Source organism: Ranitomeya variabilis, chromosome 2 (assembly GCF_051348905.1).
Source record: "Ranitomeya variabilis isolate aRanVar5 chromosome 2, aRanVar5.hap1, whole genome shotgun sequence".
Taxonomy (NCBI): domain Eukaryota; kingdom Metazoa; phylum Chordata; class Amphibia; order Anura; family Dendrobatidae; genus Ranitomeya; species Ranitomeya variabilis.
Window position 1 is genome coordinate 1,110,375,405 of NC_135233.1, and position 27,491 is coordinate 1,110,402,895.

At 47.2% G+C, this 27,491-nt stretch overlaps 1 protein-coding gene across 3 annotated transcripts in view; it reads right to left on the reverse strand.

Moving 5' to 3' along the window:
* Nucleotides 1–27,491, reverse strand: part of GTF3C2 (general transcription factor IIIC subunit 2) — a 160,944-nt gene that overhangs the window by 114,926 nt on the left and 18,527 nt on the right. For all 3 annotated transcript variants that reach the window (XM_077291968.1, XM_077291969.1, XM_077291967.1), the window contains exons 2-5: nucleotides 11,602–11,941; nucleotides 9,459–9,863; nucleotides 5,641–5,875; nucleotides 5,142–5,409 (exon numbers count right to left, since the gene is read on the reverse strand). In XM_077291968.1, coding sequence (XP_077148083.1) covers nucleotides 5,142–5,409; nucleotides 5,641–5,875; nucleotides 9,459–9,863; nucleotides 11,602–11,890 — 1,197 coding nt within the window. In that variant the 5' untranslated portion in view covers nucleotides 11,891–11,941. The remainder of the gene's footprint in view (nucleotides 1–5,141; nucleotides 5,410–5,640; nucleotides 5,876–9,458; nucleotides 9,864–11,601; nucleotides 11,942–27,491) is intronic.

Below are 27,491 nucleotides of genomic sequence, written 5' to 3' on the forward strand. Positions count from 1 at the left end.
TTGCTCTTCCTCACTTAGCTTTAGTCCTCTAACCAGCTGTTACTGTTTGTCCTCAATATGAGAATGCTGATGATGATCCCCTGCCTGGTAGAACTGGTCACTCATAACCCAACTAAAAGAACACAGAATCCCTGATTGTGTAGATTCACAGAGAAGTGATGGATGTCACCAGATACTAATGACAAAGGCGACAGGCCACCAGCCACTGACGATGGAGGTGACTGGCATGACGGAGGCGACGGGCGGTCACCAGACACCAATAACGGAGGGTGTAGAGGCACGGGGGTCAGTGGGTGTTCGTGCTGCTTGCCCGACTGTCTTTAGAAAGACTACATGGACCAGGGCTCAAACCACTGACCGCTCTCTCTCCCCGTGGGCAGAACACTACTCAGACAACACAGGGTGAGGGTAAAATAGTTTGGCAATAATTTACTGAACCACCAACACAATAGCAAACAGAATAGTCCCAGCAATTACCCAAGATGGTGCAAATTATGGAGTCTCACCCTTCCGCTGACTCGGCAAGATTAAAGCTGCTAACAGGGCTGGATACCCTCACCAGTGGCTCCCCACTTTTGTCGGGCCCCCACAGAGAGGCGGTAACAAAAAGCTTGGGAAGCTAACCGAGAGCAGTGAGGTATGTGGCCAGGTGACCCGATTGTCCCAACCTGGATTCTTTAAGACGTCTCTGGGGTTTCAGTGACGGTCAATGGCTTGCTGCAAACAGACATCTGGCTAATTAAGATACAATGCTGTGTCCTCACAGAGGGGACGGGCGGTCAGCAGATACTGACAACGGAAGTGACAGGCGGCCATCAGATACTGATAACGGACGTGACAGGCGGTCAGCAGATACTGATAACGGAAGTGACGGGCGGTCATCAGATACTGATAACGGAAGTGACGGGCGGTCATCAGATACTGATAACAGAAGTGACGGGCGGTCATCAGATACTGATAACGGAAGTGACGGGCGGTCATCAGATACTGATAATGGAAGTGACGGGCGGTCAGCAGATACTGACAACGGAAGTGACGGGCGGTCATCAGATACTGATAACGGAAGTGACAGGCGGTCATCAGATACTGATAACAGAAGTGACAGACGGTCATCAGATACTGACAACGGAAGTGACGGGCGGTCATCAGATACTGACAACGGAAGTGACAGGCGGTCATCAGATACTGACAACGGAAGTGACGGGCGGTCATCAGATACTGATAACAGAAGTGACGGGCGGTCATCAGATACTGATAACAGAAGTGACAGGCGGTCATCAGATACTGATAACAGAAGTGACGGGCGGTCATCAGATACTGATAACAGAAGTGACGGGCGGTCATCAGATACTGATAACAGAAGTGACGGGCGGTCATCAGATACTGATAACAGAAGTGACAGGCAGTCATCAGATACTGATAACAGAAGTGACAGGCGGTCATCAGATACTGATAACAGAAGTGACGGGCGGTCATCAGATACTGATAACGGAAGTGACGGGCGGTCATCAGATACTGATAACGGAAGTGACGGGCGGTCATCAGATACTGATAACAGAAGTGACGGGCGGTCATCAGATACTGATAACGGAAGTGACAGGCAGTCATCAGATACTGATAACGGAAGTGACAGGCAGTCATCAGATACTGATAACAGAAGTGACAGGCGGTCATCAGATACTGATAACAGAAGTGACGGGCGGTCATCAGATACTGATAACGGAAGTGACGGGCGGTCATCAGATACTGATAATGGAAGTGACAGGCGGTCATCAGATACTGATAACGGAAGTGACAGGCGGTCATCAGATACTGACAACGGAAGTGACAGGCGGTCATCAGATACTGATAACAGAAGTGACGGGCGGTCATCAGATACTGATAACAGAAGTGACGGGCGGTCATCAGATACTGATAACAGAAGTGACAGGCGGTCATCAGATACTGATAACGGAAGTGACGGGCGGTCATCAGATACTGATAACGGAAGTGACAGGCAGTCATCAGATACTGATAACAGAAGTGACGGGCGGTCATCAGATACTGATAACGGAAGTGACGGGCGGTCATCAGATACTGATAACGGAAGTGACGGGCGGTCATCAGATACTGATAACGGAAGGGACAGGCGGTCATCAGATACTGATAACGGAAGTGACAGGCGGTCATCAGATACTGATGACGGAGGCGACGGGCGGTCATCAGATACTGATAACGGAAGGGACAGGCGGTCATCAGATACTGATAACGGAAGTGGCAGGCGGTCATCAGATACTGATAACGGAAGTGACAGGCGGTCATCAGATACTGATAACGGAAGTGACGGGCGGTCATCAGATACTGATAACGGAAGGGACAGGCGGTCATCAGATACTGATGACGGAGGCGACGGGCATGATGGAGGAGACGGGCGGTCATCAGAAACTGATGGGTTTTACATTTCTTTTTTCTTCACTCACTTTTGTTCATTGGTAAAAAAAAACTATTAACTTTTCGATGTCTGAAGCTTCGGACTCTGGGGAATTTATTCCACACGGCTAACAGTTTTTCACAGCACTGTAAAAATACATTAAAAACTAAAGTGAAAAAAAAAGTTCTACATAAATCACATGTCGGGGAAGGAAAGGTTCAAGTGTAAAATCTGTAAAGATACCAAATATGTGATACAATGATCGGAAACAAAATCCAAAGATCAACTGAAAACTAAAGTAAAATAAGAAATCACAGACGGATCCCATGTGTGAATTCTGTCATATCATGCCGTGTCTGTATGTATCCTGACATCCCATAATGTGATCAGTGTGTGACCCCACGTGTCTGTATGTATCCTGACATCCCATAATGTGATCAGTGTGTGACCCCACGTGTCTGTATGTATCCTGACATCCCATAATGTGATCAGTGTGACCCCACGTGTCTGTATGTATCCTGACATCCCATAATGTGATCAGTGTGTGACCCCACGTGTCTGTATGTATCCTGACATCCCATAATGTGATCAGTGTGACCCCACGTGTCTGTATGTATCCTCACATCCCATAATGTGATCAGTGTGACCCCACGTGTCTGTATGTATCCTGACATCCCATAATGTGATCAGTGTGTGACCCCACGTGTCTGTATGTATCCTGACATCCCATAATGTGATCAGTCTGTGACCCCACGTGTCTGTATGTATCCTGACATCCCATAATGTGATCAGTGTGTGACCCCATGTGTCTATGTATCCTGACATCCCATAATGAGATCAGTGTGACCCCACATGTCTGTATGTATCCTGACATCCCATAATGAGATCAGTGTGTGACCCCACATGTCTGTATGTATCCTGACATCCCATAATGAGATCAGTGTGTGATCCCATGTGTCTGTATGTATCCCGACATCCCATAATGCAATCAGCGTATGTGCGCACCCCTTGCCCGGCCACATCCCTTGCCTGACCACTCATCCTCCCCCTGCCCGGCCGCCTCCCTTGCCTGACCACTCATCCTCCCCCTGCCGGCTGCCTCCCTTGCCTGACCACTCATCCTCCCCCTGCCGGGCCGCCTCCCTTGCCTGGCCACTCATCCTCCCCCTGCCGGCCGCACCCCTGCCCGGCCACACATCCTCCCCCTGCCGACCGCACCCCTGCCAGGCCACACATCCTCCCCCTGCCGGCCGCCTCCTTTGCCTGGCCACTCATCCTCCCCCATGCCGGCCGCACCCCTGCCTGGCCACTCATCCTCCCCCTGCCGGGCCGCCTCCCTTGCCTGACCACTCATCCTCCCCCTGCCGGGCCGCCTCCCTTGCCTGACCACTCATCCTTCCCCTGCCGGGCCACCTCGCCCGCCTGGCCACTCATCCTCCCCCTGCCGGGCCGCCTCCCTTGCCTGACCACTCATCCTCCCCCTGCCGGGCCGCCTCCCTTGCCTGACCACTCATCCTCCCCCTGCCGGGCCGCCTCCCTTGCCTGACCACTCATCCTCCCCCTGCCGGGCCGCCTCCCTTGCCTGACCACTCATCCTCCCCCTGCCCGGCCGCCTCCCTTGCCTGACCACTCATCCTCCCCCTGCCGGCTGCCTCCCTTGCCTGACCACTCATCCTCCCCCTGCCCGGCCGCCTCCCTTGCCTGACCACTCATCCTCCCCCTGCCCGGCCGCCTCCCTTGCCTGGCCACTCATCCTCCCCCTGCCGGCCGCACCCCTGCCCGGCCACACATCCTCCCCCTGCCGACCGCACCCCTGCCAGGCCACACATCCTCCCCCTGCCGGCCGCCTCCCTTGCCTGGCCACTCATCCTCCCCATGCCGGCCGCCTCCCTTGCCTGGCCACTCATCCTCCCCATGCCGGCCGCCTCCTTTGCCTGGCCACTCATCCTCCCCCTGCCGGCCGCACCCCTGCCAGGCCACACATCCTCCCCCTGCCGACCGCACCCCTGCCAGGCCACACATCCTCCCCCTGCCGGCCGCCTCCTTTGCCTGGCCACTCATCCTCCCCATGCCGGCCGCACCCCTGCCTGGCCACTCATCCTCCCCCTGCCGACCGCACACCTGCCAGGCCACACATCCTCCCCCTGCCGGCCGCCTCCTTTGCCTGGCCACTCATCCTCCCCATGCCGGCCGCACCCCTGCCGGCCGCACCCCTGCCTGGCCACTCATCCTCCCCCTGCCGGCCGCACACCTGCCAGGCCACACATACTCCCCCTGCCGGCCGCACCCCTGCCAGGCCACACATCCTCCCCCTGCCGGCCGCCTCCTTTGCCTGGCCACTCATCCTCCCCATGCCGGCCGCACCCCTGCCTGGCCACTCATCCTCCCCCTGCCGGCCGCACCCTTGCCTGGCCACTCATCCTCCCCCTGCCCGGCCACACCCCTGCCCGGCCGCACCCCTGCCAGGCCACACATCCTCCCCCTGCCGGCCGCCTCCTTTGCCTGGCCACTCATCCTCCCCCTGCCGGCCGCACCCCTGCCTGGCCACATCCTCCCCCTGCCGGCCGCACCCTTGCCTGGCCACTCATCCTCCCCCTGCCCGGCCGCACCCCTGCCTGGCCACTCATCCTCCCCCTGCCGGCCGCACCCCTGCCTGGCCACTCATCCTCCCCCTTCTGGCCGCAACCCTGACTGGCCAATCATCCTCCCTCTCACTACACTTATATCCCACCTCTCCTGGAACAGAGCCGCTCTTCCTGTTGAAGCAGAGGTCGCTGTCAGACTCCTCCTCGCTCAGGCCCACATCCTCCACCTCTTCTTCCTGCTCCAAGATGTCGTCTGACACTACAAAATCCATGTCATCATCAGATTCGTCTCGCTTTCTCTTCCTGCGTTGTTTCTTCCCAGTGTCCTCCGGCAGCTTCTTCTCCAATTTTGGGGGAGAGGTCGGTCCACATTCCTCCCATTCATCAACTATATCTTGAAAATGCTTCATGGCCCTACAGAAGAAAGCAACAGTCAGAGGAGCAAGGGCAGATAACACAGAAAGTCCTCCAAGCATGGACTGCTGCAGTTCTGATAGTGTCAGCTCAGAGGTCCGAAGATGTCACAACTCCTGGGCCACTGCAATGAAGGGCTCGGCAGGATGGCCCATTGTCTGTGACTTCTGGGCTCAGTATATTTTATAGACTCCACTAATAAGCTGATACTGGCAGTCAGTGGGGACTCACGTTTTGGCTGCGCGTCTCCTCGGCCGACCACTTGGTGTTAGTTCCACTTCCACATTCTCCGAGTCGCTCTCCCTTTTCTCCACAAGGGTTTGCGCCTCCAGCTCCTGAGCCGCCTTTATCAACAGCAACTCGGCTTTGGACTTGCGGCCTCGCTTCTTTGGGACCTTCACGGGTGTTTGCTGGAGGAGAGAGTCTTCATCAGCTAAAGATTTAGCCACAAAGTCAGAAGAAGGCTCTGAAATATAAAATACAGTACATCATCATTAGTAGAAAAAGGAAAGGAAGATAAAAGAAGGAGGGCAAAGTAAGGGAGAAAAGAAAGTGGAAGGAGAAAGGGAGAGGAGAAAGGGGAAAGGGAGAGGAAGGAGGGAGAGGAAGATGAGGAAGATGAAGGAGGGAGGGGAAAGGGAGGGCATGGAGAGGAGGAAGAGGAAGGATGGAGGGGAAAGGTAAAAAAGGAAAAAGAGCAAGAGGAAGGACAGAAATGTAAAAGGGAAGTGATAAAAGAAGAAGGGAAGGGAAAAGGAAGAGGAAGCAGACAAAAAAGAGAGGCTAGGGAGCGGAGGAAGAGGAAAGAGGGAAGGAAAATGGAGAGGAGGGGAGGAAAAGAGAGGAGGGAAGGGAAGGGAAGGAAATTAAGAAAAAGAGGAAGAGAATAAGTGGAAGAATGAAATGAAAAGGGAGAGAGGGAAGGAAAAAGAGGAGGAAGAGAAAGGAGGCAAAGAAAAGGAAAGGGAGGAAGAGTACTAAGGGAGGAGGAGGAAGTGGAAAAGGAGAGGGAGAGGAGGAAGGGTAATGATGGAGGGTAACGGCAGAGAAGGGAGAGAATAAATGAGGGAGGGGAAAGGGGGATAGGAAAGGGAGAGAAGGAGAAAAAGGAAGAGAAAAGACGGAGACGGAGAAGACGAAGAAGACGAAGAAGACGAAGAAGAAGAAGAAGACTAAGAAGAAGAAGAAGAAGAAGAAGAAGAAGAAGAAGAAGAAGAAGACGAAGACGAAGAAGACGAAGAAGAAGAAGAAGAAGAAGAAGGAGAATGGAAGGGAGGGGAGGAAGACAAAGGAGTGAGGGGAAAGGGAGAGGTGGGAGAGAAAGGAGGGAAGGAAAAGGAAGAGGAGTTAGAGGAAGGAGTGGGAAGGGAAAAGAAGGAAGAGGAAGGATGCTGGGGAAGGAGAAGATGAATGATGGAGGGGAAAAGGAAGGTGAAAGAAGGAAGGAAGGAAAAAGGGGGAGGACGATAAAGGAAAAATGAGATGAGGAAGGACAGAGGGGAAATTGAGAGGGAGGAGGGAAGGAAAGGAGGAAGAGGAAGTATGGAGGGGAAAAAGGAGGGATAGGAGAGGAAGTTTGGAGGGTAAGGTGGGAGGAGAAAGCGAGAGGCAGAAGAGAAAGCATAGGAGAAAGGGACAGGCGGAAGAGTAAGGATGTACGGGAAAAGGAAAGGAAGAAGATGAAGGAGAAAGGGACAGGAAAATGAGGAAGGAAGGAAGGAAAGGGGAGAGGAAGGATAAAGGGAAAAGGGAGAGGAGGAAGAGTAGGGACAGAGGGGAAAGGGAGGGAAATGAGAGTAGGAAGAGGAAGGACAGAGGGAAAAGGGAATAGGAGGCAGGGAGAAAAGGAAGGAGACTAAAGGGAGAGAAGGAAGGAGGTAGGAAAAAGGGAGAGAAGGAAGAGGAAGAAGGGGAAAGGAAAAAGGAGGAAGGTAGAAGAGGAAGGAGGGAGGGAGAAGAAAGGAGGAGGATGGAAGGGAAAAGAGGGAGAGGAGGAAAGCGGGAGAGGCAGGAGGAGGGAGAAGCAGGAGGACAGAGGGGAAAGGTAAAGAAAAAAGGAAGGAGGCAAGGAGGAAAAAGGGGAATGAGGGAAGGGAAAGGGAGAGAAGGATGGAGGTAAGGGAAAAGAAGAGAAGAGGAAGGAAAAAAGTAGAGAAGCAAGAAGAAGGGAAAAGGGAGAGGAGGAAGAAGGAGGGAGGGGAAGAGAAAGGAAGAATGGGGAGGAGGAAGGCATAGGAGAAAGACAGACGAGAGAAAAGAGAAGGAAGTAGGGGAAAAAATAGGAGAAAGGGGAAAGAGGAGGATGAAGAGGAAAGGGAGAGGGGGCAGGAGAAAGAGGGAGGAAAAGGGATAGTAAAGAGGGAGGTAAAGGAAGAAGAGGAAGGAGAGAGAATACAAAGAAGAGGGAGAACACAGAGAGAAGGGAGAGGAAAGAACTAGAGTTTGAAGATGAATGGGGAGGAGGTGGAAGGAGAAAAAGAAAAGGAAGAAGAAAAAGCAGAAAAGAAAAAAGGCGGGAGGGACAGAAAAGGAAGAGGAGGAAGAGGAAGACAACTGAAATAGGAGGAAGGGAAGAAAATTGAAGAGGAGGAAGGGGAAGGGGAAAGAGGAGGAAGAGGGAATGAAGAGGAGAAAAAGGGAGCATCTAGAGAGGAGGAATAGGAAAGAAATAGAAAGGGAAGAGGAAAAGTGGAAGAAAAGGGGTGAAGAGGAAGCGGAAAAGGAAGTGGAAGGAGGAAGGGGGAGGGGAAAGGGGTAGGAGAAAGAGGAAGGAGGTGGGGGAAGAAAAGGGTGGGAAAAGAAAAAGGATGAAGGGAAATGGGAGAAAGTAAGATGGTGGGGAAAAGGTAAAGGATGAAAAGGAAGGAAAGAGGGAAAAGGGAGAGGAGGTAGAGGAAGGGGAGAGTGGAGAAGAAGAAAAAAAAGAGGAAGGAGTGAGGGGAAAGGAAAATAAGTAGGAGTAAGGAAGAAAATGAGACAAGGAAAAGGAGTCAGGCCAAGATGAAAAAGAGGAGGAAGAGGAAAGAGGGAGAATACAGAGGAATGATGGAGAGGAGGAAGAGCAAGGATGGAGAGGAGGAAGAGGAAGAATGGAGAGGAGGAAGGATGGAGAGGAAGAAGGATGGACAGGAGGAAGAGGAAGGATGGCGAGGAGGAAGAGGAAGGATGGCGAGGAGGAAAAATGGCGAGGAGGAAGAGGAAGGATGGCGAGGAGGAAGAGGAAGGATGGCGAGGAGGAAGAGGAAGGATGGAGAGGAGGAAGAGGAAGGATGGAGAGGAGGAAGAGGAAGGATGGAGAGGAGGAAGAGGAAGGATGGAAGGAAAAGGGGAAGAGGAAGCAGAAAAGTAAGAGGATGGAGGAAGGGAAAGTAAGAGGAGGAAGAGGAGAAAGAGGAAGGAGGTGAGGAAGAGAAGAGGAAGAAGAAGGAGGTAGAGGAAAGGGAGAGGAGTAAAGAGGTAGGGATAAAGGAGAGGATAAAGAAGAAAGAAGGATGAAAAGGGAGAGGAGTAAAAATAAGGGTGAAGAGAAAGACAGGAAAAAGTAGGAGAAAAGAAGGAAAGGGGAAAGCAGAAAAAAGGGACAGAAGAGGAAGGAGGGAGGAGGGGAGAGAAGAGGAAGAAGGGAAGGGTAGAGTAGAAGGAGGGGGAGAGTAGAGGAAGGAGGGATGGGACGTGGAGAGGAAGAAACGGGAAAGGGAGGGATGTGAAAGAGGAGAAAAGGATGGATGGAGAGGATAGGGACATGAGAAAGCAATGATGGAGGGGAAGGAAGGGGAAGAGGAGGAAAAGGAAGGAGGGCTAAGAGAGCGGTAGGAGAAAGCGGAATGGAGAGGAGGATGGTTGGATGGAGAAGGGAGTGGAAGAAGAGTAAGGTGGGAGGAAGAAGAGGATGGGATTAGAAAAGAAAAAAGGACCATTGACTTAAAATAAGAGGGTAATCGGGAAGCATGAACAAGCAGAAACAGAAGGGAGAAGGTCTGAAACGAAGGATGGAGTAGAAATTAGACAGCCTGGGAGAAGTACTGCAGTGTGAGAGAGCAGTCACATACCAGTAGACTGCTGGACGTCCTGTGATGCCGGGATAGTGGACACTGACTTTTTCTGGATGCTGTCATTGTGCACAGTGCTAGATTTTACTGGAGACTGAATGACACCAAGACCTTTCCTGTCAGGAGGAGGTATGAGAGGGGCTGTAGACAACTGAGTCATCTTCATTTTAGATTTAGACTTACAGCCTTTGCTCTTAGGCACCTTCACAGGTCTTTGACTGAGCAGGGGAGAATTCTGTAATACATTGACCGGACAAGGAGTTGAGGGCTCCTCTGTATCAGTCATAGCAGAGCGACTCTGTTCTAGAGTCCGTGAACACTTGGTGTTGGAAGTCGGAGTTTGTGGGACACTAGCGGAGTCTTCAGCAACCAAACATCTATCGCTGCCATCCATAAGAGTAGGACCTGCACATACATAACAACACACCAAATTACTGAAGAGAAGATAAGACGAGGGCTGGGAACAAAGAGCAGCAAAAAAGTGTGAGAGAACGAGGGGTCAAGACAGAGGAGCAGAAAGAGAAAACGAGGGCTGACGACAGAGAGGGGCAGAAAGAAAAAAGAATGAGGGAAGGGGATAGATAAGCAGAAACAGTGAGAAAAAGAGGGATGGGGACAAAAAGGAGCAGAGAAAGAAAATGAGGGCTGGGGACAAAGAGGTGCAGAAAAAAAGAGAAAACGAGGGCTGGGGACAGAGGAGCAGAGAGAGAACAATGGCTGTGGACAGAGATGCATAAAGAGAGAACAAGGGCTCGGAACAGAGAGGAGCAGAGAGAACAAGGGCTCGGGAAAGAGGAGCAGAGAGAACAAGGGCCCGGGACAGAGGTGCAGAGAGAACAAGGGCTCGGGACAGAGGAGCAGAGAGAACAAGGGCTCGGGAAAGAGGAGCAGAGAGAACAAGGGCTCAGGACAGAGAGGTGCAGAGAGAACAAGGGCTCGGGACAGAGAGGAGCAGAGAGAACAAGGGCTCGGGACAGAGAGGAGCAGAGAGAACAAGGGCTCGGGACAGAGAGGAGCAGAGAGAACAAGGGCTCGGGAAAGAGGAGCAGAGAGAACAAGGGCTCGGGAAAGAGAAGCAGAGAGAAAAAGGGCTCGGGAAAGAGGAGCAGAGAGAACAAGGGCTTGGGACAGAGAGGAGCAGAGAGAACAAGGGCTCGGGAAAGAGGAGCAGAGAGAACAAGGGCTCGGGACAGAGAGGTCCAGAGAGAACAAGGGCTCGGGAAAGAGGAGCAGAGAGAACAAGGGCTCGGGAAAGAGGAGCAGAGAGAACAAGGGCTCGGGAAAGAGGAGCAGAGAGAACAAGGGCTCGGGACAGAGAAGAGCAGAGAGAACAAGGGCTCGGGACAGAGAGGAGAAGAGAGAACAAGGGCTCGGGACAGAGAGGAGAAGAGAGAACAAGGGCTCGGGACAGAGAGGTGCAGAGAGAACAAGGGCTCGGGAAAGAGGAGCAGAGAGAACAAGGGCTCGGGAAAGAGGAGCAGAGAGAACAAGGGCTCGGGACAGAGAGGAGCAGAGAGAACAAGGGCTCGGGACAGAGAGGAGCAGAGAACAAGGGCTCGGGACAGAGAGGAGCAGAGAGAACAAGGGCTCGGGACAGAGAGGAGCAGAGAGAACAAGGGCTCGGGACAGAGAGGAGCAGAGAGAACAAGGGCTCGGGACAGAGAGGAGCAGAGAGAACAAGGGCTCGGGACAGAGAGGAGCAGAGAGAACAAGGGCTCGGGACAGAGAGGAGCAGAGAGAACAAGGGATTGGGACAGAGAGGAGCCGAGAAAACAAGGGCTCGGAACAGAGGAGCAGAGAGAACAAGGGCTCGGGACAGAGGAGCAGAGAGAACAAGGGCTCGGGACAGAGAGGAGCAGAGAGAACTAAGGCTCGGGACAGAGAAGAGCAGAAAGAGAGAATGAGGGCTTGGACAAAGAAGTCTGTGAGAAAGAGGAGAGTGAAGATGACAGATTGGATGAAAAAGGGTAGAGAAGACAAGGGTCTAAAACAAAAAGGCAAGAGGATGGGGCCTCAGAAGTGGGGTATAGAAGACATGGGTGTGAAATGAAGAAGAGGAGAAAGATGATGTGTGGGACAATGAAGCCAAGGACCATGGTCTAAACAGGGAGGTGTGGAGCTGATGGACCTCTAAGCCACATACCATTAGTGTCCAAAAGGATGTCCTGAGAAAGCGGGAGAGAGGAGAGCGGCTTCTTCTGGGGGTTGTCACTGGGAAGAGCTGCAGTGTTTACAGGGGAATGGTATACACCAAGACTCTTCTTGCAAGAAGGTATGAGGGGAGCAACAGACTCCTGCATAGTGACCCCAGTGGTGGGAGCACTGACACCTAGGGGCAAGACAGCAGGGGAGGGCAGATTCTCGTCTTCTCGGCTTATTATCATGACCTCTGCAGAGAGTGTATCACAGTCCTCAAGTTCTGATCCGTCCATTAACAGCAAAGACTATCAGATCACCGCCATCTTATCTTTCAACGCCATCACCTGCAGCAAGAGAGAGCGCCAACTATCACATCACGAGCCATGATACACTATAGCGTCACCACCTTCTGCACGAGAGAGCGCCAACTGACATCAAGCGCAGCCGCACATGCAACACTAGTACTGTGCCGATCATCTGGTGCAAAGCTGGCATGGTGCTCACTTTCAGAAAAGGCTCCAGGTTTTTACCGTGTAAATACAAATCAGTAAGATTAACACTGTGGGAAAAATGTTTGCGAGGCTTGCAAGAAAATAACATTATTAGTGATCGCCAGCGTGGATTTGTCACACCAACATGATAAGTTTTTTTTATGAAGAAGAAGGGAGAAGAAATATGGACAGGGGGAGCTGAGGGTATGTAGTATATACACATCATTACATAGGTAGAAATAATCCCCCGGCCATCAGGTTCTCCCTTCCTCCACCAATTGTACATGTTGTCACTAATTATCTATAACCCACAGTGTTCTGTGTCTGGAGGAAATCACCCGGCCCTTGTATAAGAGCTGTTATCTTGTGGTCGGCATTCCACAGTCTGACTGCTCTAACTGTAAAGAACCCTTTACTATTTATCTGCCGGAATTGCCTTTATTCCACCCATAATCTGTGCCCACAGGTCCTCTGTATGGTCTATAGAAGGAATAAGTCCTGTGCCGTCCTCTGTACTGACCACACACATACACTCACCGGCCACTTTATTAGGTACACCTGTCCAACTTCTTGTTAACCCTTAATTTCTAATCAGCCAATCACATGGCGGCAACTCAGTGCATTTAGGCATGTAGACATGGTCAAGACAATCTCCTGCAGTTCAAACCGAGCATCAGTATGGGGAAGAAAGGTGATTTGAGTGCCTTTGAACGTGGCATGGTTGTTGGTGCCAGAAGGGCTGGTCTGAGTATTTCAGAAACTGCTGATCTACTGGGATTTTCACGCACAACCATCTCTAGGGTTTACAGAGAATGGTCCGAAAAAGAAAAAAAATCCAGTGAGCGGCAGTTCTGTGGGCGGAAATGCCTTGTTGATGCCAGAGGTCAGAGGAGAATGGGCAGACTGGTTCGAGCTGATAGAAAGGCAACAGTGACTCAAATCGCCACCCGTTACAACCAAGGTAGGCCTAAGAGCATCTCTGAACGCACAGTGCGTCGAACTTTGAGGCAGATGGGCTACAGCAGCAGAAGACCACACCGGGTACCACTCCTTTCAGCTAAGAACAGGAAACTGAGGCTACAATTTGTACAAGCTCATCGAAATTGGACAGTAGAAGATTGGAAAAACGTTGCTTGGTCTGATGAGTCTCGATTTCTGCTGCGACATTCGGATGGTAGGGTCAGAATTTGGCGTAAACAACATGAAAGCATGGATCCATCCTGCCTTGTATGGAGCATCTTTGGGATGTGCAGCCGACAAATCTGCGGCAACTGTGTGATGCCATCATGTCAATATGGACCAAAATCTCTGAGGAATGCTTCCAGCACCTTGTTGAATCTATGCCACGAAGAATTGAGGCAGTTCTGAAGGCAAAAGGGGGTCCAACCCGTTACTAGCATGGTGTACCTAATAAAGTGGCCGGTGAGTGTATATACACACACATACAGTACACACATATATATACACACACATACAGTACACACACATATATACACTCACACATACAGTACACACACACATATATATATATATATATACACTCACACAGTACACACACATATATATACACACACACATACAGTACACACATACAGTACACACACATATATACACTCACACATACAGTACACACACATACAGTACACACACATATATATACACACACATACAGTACACACACATATATATACACACACATACAGTACACACACATATATATACACTCACACATACAGTACACACACATATATATATACACACATACAGTACACACACATATATACACTCACACATACAGTACACACACATACAGTACACACATATATATACACACACATACAGTACACACACATATATATACACACACATACAGTACACACACATATATATACACTCACACATATATATACACTCACACATACAGTACACACATATATATATACACACATACAGTACACACACATATATATACACTCACACATACAGTACACACACATATATATACACACACACATACAGTACACACACATATATATACACTCACACATATATATACACTCACACATACAGTACACACATATATATACACACATACAGTACACACACATATATATACACTCACACATACAGTACACACACATATATATACACACACATACAGTACACACACATATATATACACTCACAGTACACACACATATATATACACACACATATATATACACACACATATATATACACACACATACAGTACACACATACAGTACACACACATACAGTACACACACACATATATATATATATATATATATATACACTCACACATACAGTACACACACATATATATATACACACACATACAGTACACACACATATATATACACTCACATACAGTACACACACATATATATACACTCACACATACAGTACACACACATACAGTACACACACATATATACACACACATACAGTACACACACATATATACACACACATATATATATACACACACACATACAGTACACACATATATACACACATACAGTACACACATATATATACACTCACACATACAGTACACACACATATATACACTCACACATACAGTACACACACATATATATACACACACATACAGTACACACACATATATATACACACTCACATACAGTACACACATATATATATACACTCACATACAGTACACACACACATACAGTACACACACATATATATACACACACAGTACACACACATATATATATACACTCACACAGTACACACACATATATATACACACACACACAGTACACACACATATATATATATATATATACACACACATACAGTACACACACATATATACACACACACATATATATACACACACACACACACACATACAGTACACACACACATACAGTACACACATACAGTACACACATATATATACACTCACACATACAGTACACACACATATATATACACACACATACAGTACACACACATATATACACACACATACAGTACACACATATATATACACACACATACAGTACACACATATATATATACACATACATACAGTACACACACATATATACACACACATACAGTACACACACATATACACTCACTGGCCACTTTATTAGGTACACCTGTCCAACTTCTTGTTAACACTTAATTTCTAATCAGCCAATCACATGGCGGCAACTCAGTGCATTTAGGCATGTAGACATGGTCAAGACAATCTCCTGCAGTTCACACCGAGCATCAGTATGGGGAAGAAAGGTGATTTGAGTGCCTTTGAACGTGGCATGGTTGTTGGTGCCAGAAGGGCTGGTCTGAGTATTTCAGAAACTGCTGATCTACTGGGATTTTCACGCACAACCATCTCTAGGGTTTACAGAGAATGGTCCGAAAAAGAAAAAAAATCCAGTGAGCGGCAGTTCTGTGGGCGGAAATGCCTTGTTGATGCCAGAGGTCAGAGGAGAATGGGCAGACTGGTTCGAGCTGATAGAAAGGCAACAGTGACTCAAATCGCCACCCGTTACAACCAAGGTAGGCCTAAGAGCATCTCTGAACGCACAGTGCGTCGAACTTTGAGGCAGATGGGCTACAGCAGCAGAAGACCACACCGGGTACCACTCCTTTCAGCTAAGAACAGGAAACTGAGGCTACAATTTGTACAAGCTCATCGAAATTGGACAGTAGAAGATTGGAAAAACGTTGCTTGGTCTGATGAGTCTCGATTTCTGCTGCGACATTCGGATGGTAGGGTCAGAATTTGGCGTAAACAACATGAAAGCATGGATCCATCCTGCCTTGTATGGAGCATCTTTGGGATGTGCAGCCGACAAATCTGCGGCAACTGTGTGATGCCATCATGTCAATATGGACCAAAATCTCTGAGGAATGCTTCCAGCACCTTGTTGAATCTATGCCACGAAGAATTGAGGCAGTTCTGAAGGCAAAAGGGGGTCCAACCCGTTACTAGCATGGTGTACCTAATAAAGTGGCCGGTGAGTGTATATTATACATGTAAACGAGATCTCCTCTGAGGCGTCATTTTTCTAAGCTAAACAAGTTCAACATTTTCAACCTCTCATCATATGAGACGCCTCCATCCTGTGTAATATAGGAGAGGCCTCCATCCTGTGTAATATAGGAGAGGCCTCCATCCTGTGTAATATAGGAGAGGCCTCCATCCTGTGTAATATAGGAGAGGCCTCCGTCCTGTGTAATATAGGAGAGGCCTCCATCCTGTGTAATATAGGAGAGGCCTCCTTACCTGTGTAATATAGGAGAGGCCTCCATCCTGTGTAATATAGGAGAGGCCTCCTTACCTGTGTAATATAGGAGAGGCCTCCATCCTGTGTAATATAGGAGAGGCCTCCATCCTGTGTAATATAGGAGAGGCCTCCGTCCTGTGTAATATAGGAGAGGCCTCCGTCCTGTGTAATATAGGAGAGGCCTCCATCCTGTGTAATATAGGAGAGGCCTCCATCCCTTGTAATAATCTAGTTGCCCACCTTTGAACTGACTAAAATTTATTAATTTGCTTTTTAAAATGTGGAGCCCAAAACTGGATCCCATACTCTAGATGTGGCCTCATTAACCCCTTCACCGCCAAGGGTGGTTTGCACGTTAATGACCGGGCCAATTTTTACAATTCTGACCACTGTCCCTTTATGAGGTTATAACTCTGGAACGCTTCAACAGATCCTGGTGATTCTGACATTGTTTTCTCGTGACATATTGTACTTCATGATAGTGGTAACATTTATTTGATATTACCTGCGTTTATTTGTGAAAAAAACGGAAATTTGGTGGAAATTTCCCAATTTTCCAACTTTGAATTTTTATGCAATTAAATCACAGTGATATGTCACACAAAATACTTAATAAGTAACATTTCCCACATGTCTACTTTACATCAGCACAATTTTGGAACCAAAATTTTTTTTTGTTAGGGAGTTATAAGGGTTAAAAGTTGACCAGCGATTTCTCATTTTTACAAAACCATTTTTTTTAGGGACCACATCACATTTGAAGTCATTTTGAGGGGTCTATATGATAGAAAATACTCAAGTGTGACACCATTCTAAAAACTGCACCCCTCAAGGTGCTCAAAACCATATTCAAGAAGTTTATTAACCCTTCAGGTGTTTCACAGGAATTTTTGGAATGTTTAAATAAAAATGAACATTTAACTTTTTTACACAAAAAATGTATTTCAGCTCCAATTTATTTTATTTTACCAAGGGTAACAGGAGAAAATAGACCCCAAAAGATGTTGTACAATTTGTCCTGAGTATGCCGATACCCCATATGTGGGGGTAAACCACTGTTTGGGCGCATGACAGAGCTCGGAAGCGAAGGAGCGCCATTTGAAATGCAAACTTAGATGGATTGCAGGCGTCACGTTGCATTTGCAGAGCCCCTGATGTACCCAAACAGTAGAAACCCCCCACAAGTGACCCCATATTGGAAAGTAGACCCCCTAAGGAACTTACCTAGAGGTGTGGTGAGCACTTTGACCCAACAAGTGCTTCACAGAAGTTTATAATGCAGGACCGTAAACATAAAAAATCATATTTCACAAAAATTATCTTTTCGCCCCCAATTTTTTATTTTCCCAAGGGTAAGAGAAGAAATTGGACCCCAAAAGTTGTTGTACAATTTGTCCTCAGTACGCTGATACCCCATATGTGGGGGTAAACCACTGTTAGGGCGCATGGCAGAGCTCGGAAGGGAAGGAGCGCCATTTGACTTTTCAATGCAAAATTGACAGGAATTGAGATGGGACGCCATGTTGCGTTTGGAGAGCCACTGATCTGCCTAAACATTGAAACCCCCCACAAGTGACACCATTTTGGAAAGTAGACCCCCTAAGGAACTTATCTAGAGGTGTGGTGAGCACTATGACCCACCAAGTGCTTCACAAAAGTCTATAATACAGGGCCGTAAAAATAAAACAAAAAGTTTTTCCCACAAAAATTATTTTTTAGCCATCAGTTTTGTATTTTCCCAAGGGTAACAGGAGAAAACGGACCCCAAAAGTTATTGTACAATTTGTCCTGAGTATGCTGATATCCCATATGTGGGGGTAAACCACTATTTGGGCGCATGGCAGAGCTCGGAAGGAAAGGAGCGCCATTTGACTTTTCAATGCAAAATTGACTGGAATTGAGATGGGACGCCATGTTGCGTTTGGAGAGCCCCTGATGTGCGTAAACATTGAAACCCCCCACAAGTGACACCATTTTGGAAAGTAGGAAGGAACTTATCTAGATGTGTGGTGAGCACTTTGACCCAACAAGTGCTTCACAGAAGTTTATAGTGCAGAGCCGTAAAAATAAAAAATCATATTTTTTCACAAAAATGATCTTTTCGCCCCCAATTTTTTATTTTCCCAAGGGTAAGAGAAGAAATTAGACCACAAAAGTTGTTGTCCAATTTGTCCTGAGTACGCTGATACCCCACATGTGGGGGGGAACCACCGTTTGGGCGCATGGGAGGGCTCGGAAAGGGATGGAGCGCCATTTGGAATGCAGACTTAGATGGAATGGTCTGCAGGCGTCACATTGCGTTTGCAGAGCCCCTAATGTACCTAAACAGTAAAAAAAAACCACAAGTGACACCATTTTGGAAAGTAGACCCCCTAAGGAACTCATCTAGATGTGCTGTGAGAGCTTTGAACCCCCAAGTGTTTCACTACAGTTTATAACGCAGAGCCGTGAAAATAAAAATAAAAAAATTTCCCCAAAAAATTATGTTTTAGCCCCCAGTTTTGTATTTTCTCCAAGGGTAACAGGAGAAACTGGACCCCAAAAGTTGTTGTCCAATTTGTCTTGAGTACGCCGATACCCCATATGTGGGGGGAAACCACCGTTTGGGCGTATGGGAGGGCTCAGAAGGGAAGGATTGCCATTTGGAATGCAGACTTAGATGGAATGTTCTGCAGGCGTCACATTGCATTTGCAGAGCCCCTAATGTACCTAAACAGTAGAAACCCCCCAACAAGTGACACCATTTTGGAAAGTAGACCCCCTAAGGAACTCATCTAGATGTGTTGTAAGAGCTTTGAAACCCCAAGTGTTTCACTACAGTTTATAACGCAGAGCCGTGCAAATAAAAAATATTTTTTTTCCACAAAAATTATTTTTTAGCCCCCAGTTTTGTATTTTCCCAAGGGTAACAGGAGAAATTGGACCCCAAAAGTTGTTCTCCAATGTGTTCCGAGTACGCTGATACCCCATATGTTGGGGTAAACCCCTGTTTGGGCGCACGGGAGAGCTCGGAAGGGAAGGAGCACTGTTTTACTTTTTCAATGCAGAATTGGCTGGAATTGAGATCGGACGCCATGTCGCGTTTGGAGAGCCCCTGATGTGCCTAAACAGTGGAAACCCCCCAATTATAACAAACCCTAATCCAAACACACCCCTAACCCTAATCCCAACGGTAACCCTAACCACACCTCTAACCCAGACACACCCCTAACCCTAATCCCAACCGTAAACGTAATCCAAACCCTAACCCTAACTTTAGCCCCAACCCTAACCCTAACTTTAGCCCCAACCCTAACCCTAACCCTAAATGGAAATAAATACATTTTTAAAAAATTTTAATTTTTCCCTAACTAAGCAGGTGATGAAGGGGGTTTGATTTACTTTTATAGCGGGTTTTTTAGCGGATTTTTATGATTGGCAGCCGTCACACACTGAAAGACGCTTTTTATTGCAAAAAATATTTTTTGCGTTACCACATTTTGAGAGCTATAATTTTTCCATATTTGAGTCCACAGAGTCATCTGAGGTCTTGTTTTTTGCGGGACGAGTTGACGTTTTTATTGGTAATATGTTCAGGCACGGTAGATTTTTTGATCGCTTTTTATTCTGATTTTTGTGAGGCAGAATGACCAAAAACCAGCTATTCATGAATTTCTTTTGGGGGGGGAGTTTATACCGTTCCGCATTTGGTAAAATTGATAAAGCAGTTTTATTCGTCGGGTCAGTACGATTACAGCGATATCTCATTTATATCATTTTTTTATGTTTTGGCGATTTTATACGATAAAAACTATTTTATAGAAAAAATAATTATTTTGGCATCGCTTTATTCTGAGGACTATAACTTTTTTATGTTTTCTCTGATGATGCTGTATAGCGGCTCGTTTTTTGCGGGACAAGATGACGTTTTCAGTGGTACCATGGTTATTTATATCCGTCTTTTTGATCGCGTGTTATTCCACTTTTTGTTTGGTGGTATGAGAATAAAGTGTTGTTTTTTGCCTCGGTTTTTTTTTTACGGTGTTCACTGAAGGGGTTAACTAGTGATATAGTTTTACAGGTGGGGTCGTTATGGACGCGGCGATACTAAATATGTGTACTTTTATTGTTTGATTTTTTTTTATTTAGATAAAGAAATGTATTTATGGGAATAATATATTTTTTTTTTCTTTATTTAGGAATTTTTTTTTTTTTTTACACATGTGGAAATTTTTTTTTTACTTCTTTACTTTGTCCCAGGGGGACATCACAGATCGGTGATCTGACAGTTTGCACAGCACTCTGTCAGATCGGCAATCTGCTGTGCAGGGCTGCAGGCTTACCAAGTGTCTGCTCTGAGCAGGCACTCGGTAAGCCACCTCCCTCTCAGCAGGACCCGGATGCCGCGGCCATCTTGGATCCGGGACCTGCAGCGAGGAAGGAGGTAGGAGACCCTCGCAGCAACGCGATCACATCGCGTTGCTGCGGGGGTCTCAGGGAAGCCCGCAGGGAGCCCCCTCCCTGCGCGATGCTTCCCTGTACCGCCGGCACACCGCGATCATGTTTGATCGCGGTGTGCCGGGGGTTAATGTGCCGGGGGCAGTCCGTGACCGCTCCTGGCACATAGTGCCGGATGTCAGCTGCGATAGGCTGGATCGCACTGGACGTACTATTCCATCCTTGGGAATTAGGGCCCACCCCACATGGACGGAATAGTACATCCAATGGCAGAAAGGGGTTAATGATTTGTAAAGCGGTAACAATACGTTGGGATCATGGGATTTTCTCTCTCTTTTTATACACCCTAAAAATAGAATTCGACTTACAGGTAATTCGGTTTCTAGTAACCCACTACGACAGCACATCGGAGGTGGTTACTCCTTTCCTAATAGGGACAGGAAATACCAAAGAGGCTAAATAACCCCTCACACATTCTCCCCTCAGTGTTATTATAAAGGAAAACAGGAATAAGAATGCTTCAAATTATATTTTATTCTCTTCATCTGAGAAAATGAAAATTAAGCAAAGGGAGGGATTTACCCGTGCTGTCATGATGGGTTACTAGAAAAAGAATTACCGGTAAGTGTAATTCTATTTTCTCTAGTAACCCCCCCCCCCCCCACGACAGCACACCAGAACAGTACCCAAGAGTAATGTTAGGGCTGGGACTATAGCCTGGAGGACTTTTCTCCCAAAGGCCAAGTCTTCGACAGACATCACGTCTAGCCTGTAATGCTTGGAAAACGTATGGACCGAAGATTAGATAGCAGCTCTGCATATCTGCTCGATGGACGCACTGGCTTTCACGGCCCAGGAGACAGATGTCGCTCTAGTAGAGGAAGCCATAAATTTATCTGGCGGTGGAAGGCCCTGGATGTGAAACATCTCAGAGATCGCTCTCGTGATCCAGTTGGCGATTGTCGATCTGGAAGTCTTATTCCTCTTATTCGGTCTTCGAAGGTGAACAAACAAGTTTTGGTCCTTCCTAGTTTTCTCCGTCTCCTGAAGATAGTGAAGCTCTATTCTCCCAACCTCCAGATTATGCAACTCTTCTTCCTCCTTATTTCCTGGGCCTTGATAGGAGAGAAGAATTATCTCCTGGGACCTGTGGAACTCTGAGACCACTTTAGGAAGAAATGACGGGTCCAGTCGCAGAATAAGTCGGTCCCGTAAGATTCTCATGTAGGAGAGAGCCTGTAACTCGCCCACTCTCCTGGCTGTAGTTATTGCTACAAGGAAGGCGGTTTTCCAGGAGAGTTTGTCTACGTCTACAGATGACAAGGGCTCAAAAGGTGGAAGTGTGAGACCTTTTAGGACAATATTGAGGTCCCAGGAAGGTACTAAATTTGCAGTTCTTGGATGTAGGCGAGATGCTGCGGTCTTAAATCTTCTAACCCATCGGTGGACAGCTAACGTCTGATTGAAGTAAGAACCACCACCAAGACTTTGAGGGTGCTAGGTCTGAGACCGTTCTCTAGTCCATTTCTGTTGTGAATTCTGCTTTTGGGCTCCCTCCGGTGGTTGTAGGTGGTAATGCAGTTGCCCCTGAGTTGCAATCTTGGTCAGGTGTATCTGCTGATTGCAGATCTGACTGGGGTATTTAGGCTTGCAGGATTCATTAGTCCTTGCCAGTTGTCAATTGTTGTTGGGATGTGTAGGACCTCTGCCTGGTTCCTCCTGCCTTTCTGCCAAATCAGCAAAGATAAGCGTCTGGTTCTTTTTCCCTGTGGCACACATGTTGTGTGCTTCACAATTCAGTGCTATTCTTTGTGTTTTCTTGTCCAGCTTAGATTGTGTCTGTATTTTCTCAGTCTTGCTGGATTCTCTGGAGTGGCAGATATACATTCCATGTCTTTAGTTAGATTGTGGAACTTTTTGTATTATCTGCTGTGGATATTATTGGAAGGGTTTTAATACTGACCGCCTAGTTATCTGTCCTATCCTTTCCTATTTAGCTAGAGTGGCCTCTTTTGCTAAATCCTGTTTTCTACCTGCGTGTGTCTATTCTTCTCCTACTCACAGTCATTATTCGTGGGGGGCTGCCTATCCTTTAGGGGTCTGCTCTGAGGCAAGATAGCATTCCCATTTCCATCTATAGGGGTATTTAGTCCTCCGGCTGTGTCGAGGTGTCTAGGGAGTGTTAGGCACACCCCACGGCTACTTCTAGTTGCGGTGTTAGTTCAGGATTGCGGTCAGTACAGGTACCACCGACTCCAGAGAAAGTTTCATGCGGCTCCAAGGTCACCAGATCTTAACACTTTTGCAGGAAATCCAGGTTCCTTGCCATGTTTGGTTGGTGTGGGTCAGATTGTTCGAGTGCACTCATTGAGATGAGGATCTTCCATATCTTCTGGTATATAGAATTTGTCATTGCTTTCCTGCTTTTCTGTAGTGTCCTAATGACCTTTTATGACAATCCTCTGGTCTTCAGGAATGAGAACTCAGAAGCCAAGCACTCAGATGTAACTTCTTGGGATACGGATGGAAGATTGGTCCCTGGTGGAGGAGGCTTCTGATCGGGGGTACTGCTACCGGTCCCTCTATACTTAGTTGGACAGGGTACCGAACCAGCTTCTTTTGGGCCAGAATGGTGCTACCAGAATTATCTTAACCCTTTCCAATCTTGTTTTCTGTAGAACTCTTGGTAGGATTGGTATTGGTTCGAAGGCATACGCCAGTTTGAATCTCCATGGGTGGGCTAACGCATCTACGTCTAAGCAAGGATCAGCTGAATTTTGTGAAAAATATTGATCCGTCTTTGCGCTCTGACCACTTGCGAAGAGATCTACCTCTGGATGGCTCCACCTTCTGGTCAGTATCTGAAAGACCTCAGGATCTAGACTCCATTCCCCGGTATGGATTTTTGTTCTGCTCAGAAAATCGGCCTGTATGTTTACTGCTCCTTTTAGGTGCAGAGCAGACAGGGAGAGAAGGTGGTGTTCTTTGGACCACGAGAATATTCTGGCTGAAATCGCCTTCAGGTCCTCGTGTCTTGTACTTCACTGATGACGAAGGTGGGCAAATGTTGTCATGTTGTCTGAGTATATCTTGACATGGGTGTCCTGGACTAGGGCTACTGCGGTCCTGAGTACCTCCTCTACTGCCTTCAGTTCCCTGAAGATTGAGGACCGTTGGCTTATCTCGTCTGACCAGCATCCCTGGAATACGTGTTGGGAGACCATGGCTCCCCATCCTTTCCCGCTGGCATTTACTTTTATAGTGATCGCGGGGTCTTGTGTCCACGTGAACCCCCTTCTCAAATGTTTTGTTTTTAGCCACCATGTCAACGAGGTTTTTATGTAAGGTGGCATCAGGATCTTCCTAAGGATTTTGGAAATCCGTCACAGTTTGCCAGAATGTGCGTCTGTAGCGTTCTGGTATGTGCTTGTGTCAATGCTACCATCTAGATACAGGATGTCATGTATCCGAGAACCGACATGGCCCATCTTAAAGATACTACAGAGCAAGAAAGTAGTGCCAATATCTTTGATTTTAACAAGATCTGTTTTTGTTTGGGCAAGAAGGATGTTTGGCTGTGTGAGTCTAGTAGGACTCCCAAGAATGTCTTTGCTGTTGCGGGAACCATATCTGATTTCTTGAGGTTTACTATCCAGCGTAGAGATGATAAGATCTTGGTCGTTTTCTGTAGATATTCTTGTAGCATGGGTACTGAAGGAGCCGCCAGCAGAAAATCGTCGAGGTATGGAACTATGCATATGGGTTGACCTCTGATGTATGCCATAACTTCTGACATGATCTTTGTGAAGATCCATGTTGCAGAAGATAGACCAAATGGGAGGACATTGAATTGATAATGTACTGTGTGTTCTCCCTGGGCAATCGCAAACCTTAGGAATATCCAATAAGTTGGATGGATCGGGATGTGGTAATTTAATGCATCCTATAGGTCTATTGTCTCCATGTCGAAATCTTGCCCAATTAGAGGTGCCGTTGACCTGACGGATTCCATCTGGAATCTTCTGTATGTTATGTATCAGTTCAGAGGATTCAAACTGATTACAGGGGGGCAAATAAGTATTCGATCCCTTGCTGATTTTGTAAGGTTGCCCACTGACAAAGAATTGAACAGTCTATAATTTAAAGGGTAGGTTAATTTTAACATTGAGAGATAGAATATCAAATATAAAATCCAGAAAATCACACTGTATAAAATCTATAAATTTATTTGCATTTTCCAGTGAGAAATAAGTATTTGATCCCCTCCCAACCATTAAGAGTTCTGGCTCCTACAGACCAGTTAGACACTCCTAATCAACTCATTACCTGCATTAAAGACAGCTGCCTTACATAGCCACCTTTACAAAAGACTCCTGTCCACAGACTCAATCAGTCAGACTCTAACCTCTACAACATGGGCAAGACCGAAGAGCTGTATAAGGGACAAGATCATAGACCTGCACAAAGCTGGAATGGGCTACAAAACCATAAGACACTGGGTGAGAAGGAGACAATTGTTGGTGCAGTGGTAAGAAAATGGAAGAAATGCAAAATGTCTCAATCGACATCGATCTGAGGCACCATGCAAAATCTCACCTCCTGGGGTATCCTTGATCATGAGGAAGGTGAGAGATCAGCCTAAAACTACACAAGCCACCTGACCTCAAGGCAGCTGGGACCACAGTCACCAAGAAAACCATTGGTAACACAATACGCAGTAAAGGTTTAAAATCCTGCAGTGCCCGCAAGGTCCCCCTGCTCAAGAAGGCACATGTGCAGGCCCATCTGAAGTTTACCAATGAACACCTGGATGATTCTGTGAGTGATTGGGAGAAGGTGCTGTGGTCAGATGAGACAAAATATAGCTTTTTGGCATCAACTCAACTCGCCGTGTTTGGAGGAAGAGAAATGCTGCCTATGACCCAAAGAATATCCCCACCGTCAAGCATGGAGGTGGAAACATTGTGTGTTTGGGGTGTTTCTCTGCTAAGGGCACAGGAATACTTCACCGCATCAATGGGAGAATGGATGGAGCCATGTACTGTAAAATCCTGAGTGACAGCCTCCTTCCCTCCGCCAGGACATTAAAAATGGGTTATGGCTGGGTGTTCCAGCAAGACAATGATCCAAAACATACAACCAAGGCAACATAGGAGTGGCTCAAAAAGAAGCACATTAAGGTCATGGAGTGGCCGAGCCAGTCTGCAGACCTTAATCCCATAGAAAACTTATGGAGGAAGATGAAGCTCCAAGTTGCCAAGCGACAGCCTTAAAATCTTAATGATTTAGAGATGATCTGCAAAGAGGAGTGGAGCAAAATTCCTCCTGACATGTGCGCAAACCTCATCAACTACAAAAAAACGTCTGACTGCTGGGCTTGCCAACAAGGGTTTTACCACCAAGTATTAAGTCTTGTTTGCCAGAGGGATCAAATACTTATTTCTCACTGCAAAATGCTAGTAAATTTATACAAAGTGATTTTCTGGATTTTATTTTTGATATTCTCTCAATGTTAAAATTAACCTACCTTTAAAATTATAGACAGTTCATGCCTTTGTAAGTGGGCAAACTAACAGAACTAGCAAGGGATCAAATACTTATTTCCCCCACTGTATAATACGATGAGACCCGTTAAGCTTTTTTTTATTATTTTTTTTATTTTATTTTTTTTTATCAGGAACAGATTTGAATAGTGTCCACTGCTTCTTTCCCTTTCTGGGACTATGGAGACTAATAGGCCCCTCACTCCTGCTATCAAGGTGGATTGTAGCTCCGGAGAGCAGAGTTGCGTTGTTTTTATTCTCTTTGGCCGATATGAGGCAAACCCTATTTTCATTCATTCTCTGACCGATGTTAAGAGTCCACTGGTCTGACCAGATCTTGTGCCACTGAGGAAGGAAGTTTGAGATGCGACCTCCTACTGTGTTGGCGTGTATTGAGGGGTATGTTCCTGTGGGGGTGGGGGTGAAAGGTTCATTTCCTAGTATTTTTAGGTTGAAGCAAGGTCTTCTACTTCTCTAGCAGCTCGTCGAGGGCCGGACCACATATGCGCTTCCCTTTGAAGGGGATAGAACAGTCATCATTCACCTCTTCCTCCAGATTAAGCTCTCTCTTTTTAGCTTCTGGAGGGACGCTGGGAGGTGTGGGCTGGGAAAGGGAGGTCAGGGAGGTTTTTTTCTCATGGTGGATTAGCCCTTTAATCTCTTCCATTAAGGAAGGTTGTTCTTCCCTGATGACTTTCTCAGTGCGCTCTTTACATAATGTTTTCTTATGTGAAGAGCCTAGCTTTTTTGCACAGACTGCACATCTCCGTGAAGTCTTGGACTTGCTTCCTGGTGCAGGTTCATTGTCCCTTAGAAGAAAGAGGAGAAGGAATAATAAGGCTCTAAACTTGCACACAGTGCATGGACACCCAGAGCCAGAGTATTACTGGGACGGTGAGGGTGCTGGGATCTGCAGACGCAGAGCGAGAGGAACTTGACATCTCCATGCTACTACCACACAGGGTTGGTCCTACCTTTAGATGTCTTCCTTGTCTAGGGCTCTTATGTATTGAAGAAAGCAGCCACATTCAGGTTTGGATTTTTTAAATGAATAACAGGAGCAAAAAGTTTATTCAAGTCACCACAGTGTTAAGACAATTACGAGAGGGACTCCGTGGTAGGTATAAAGTA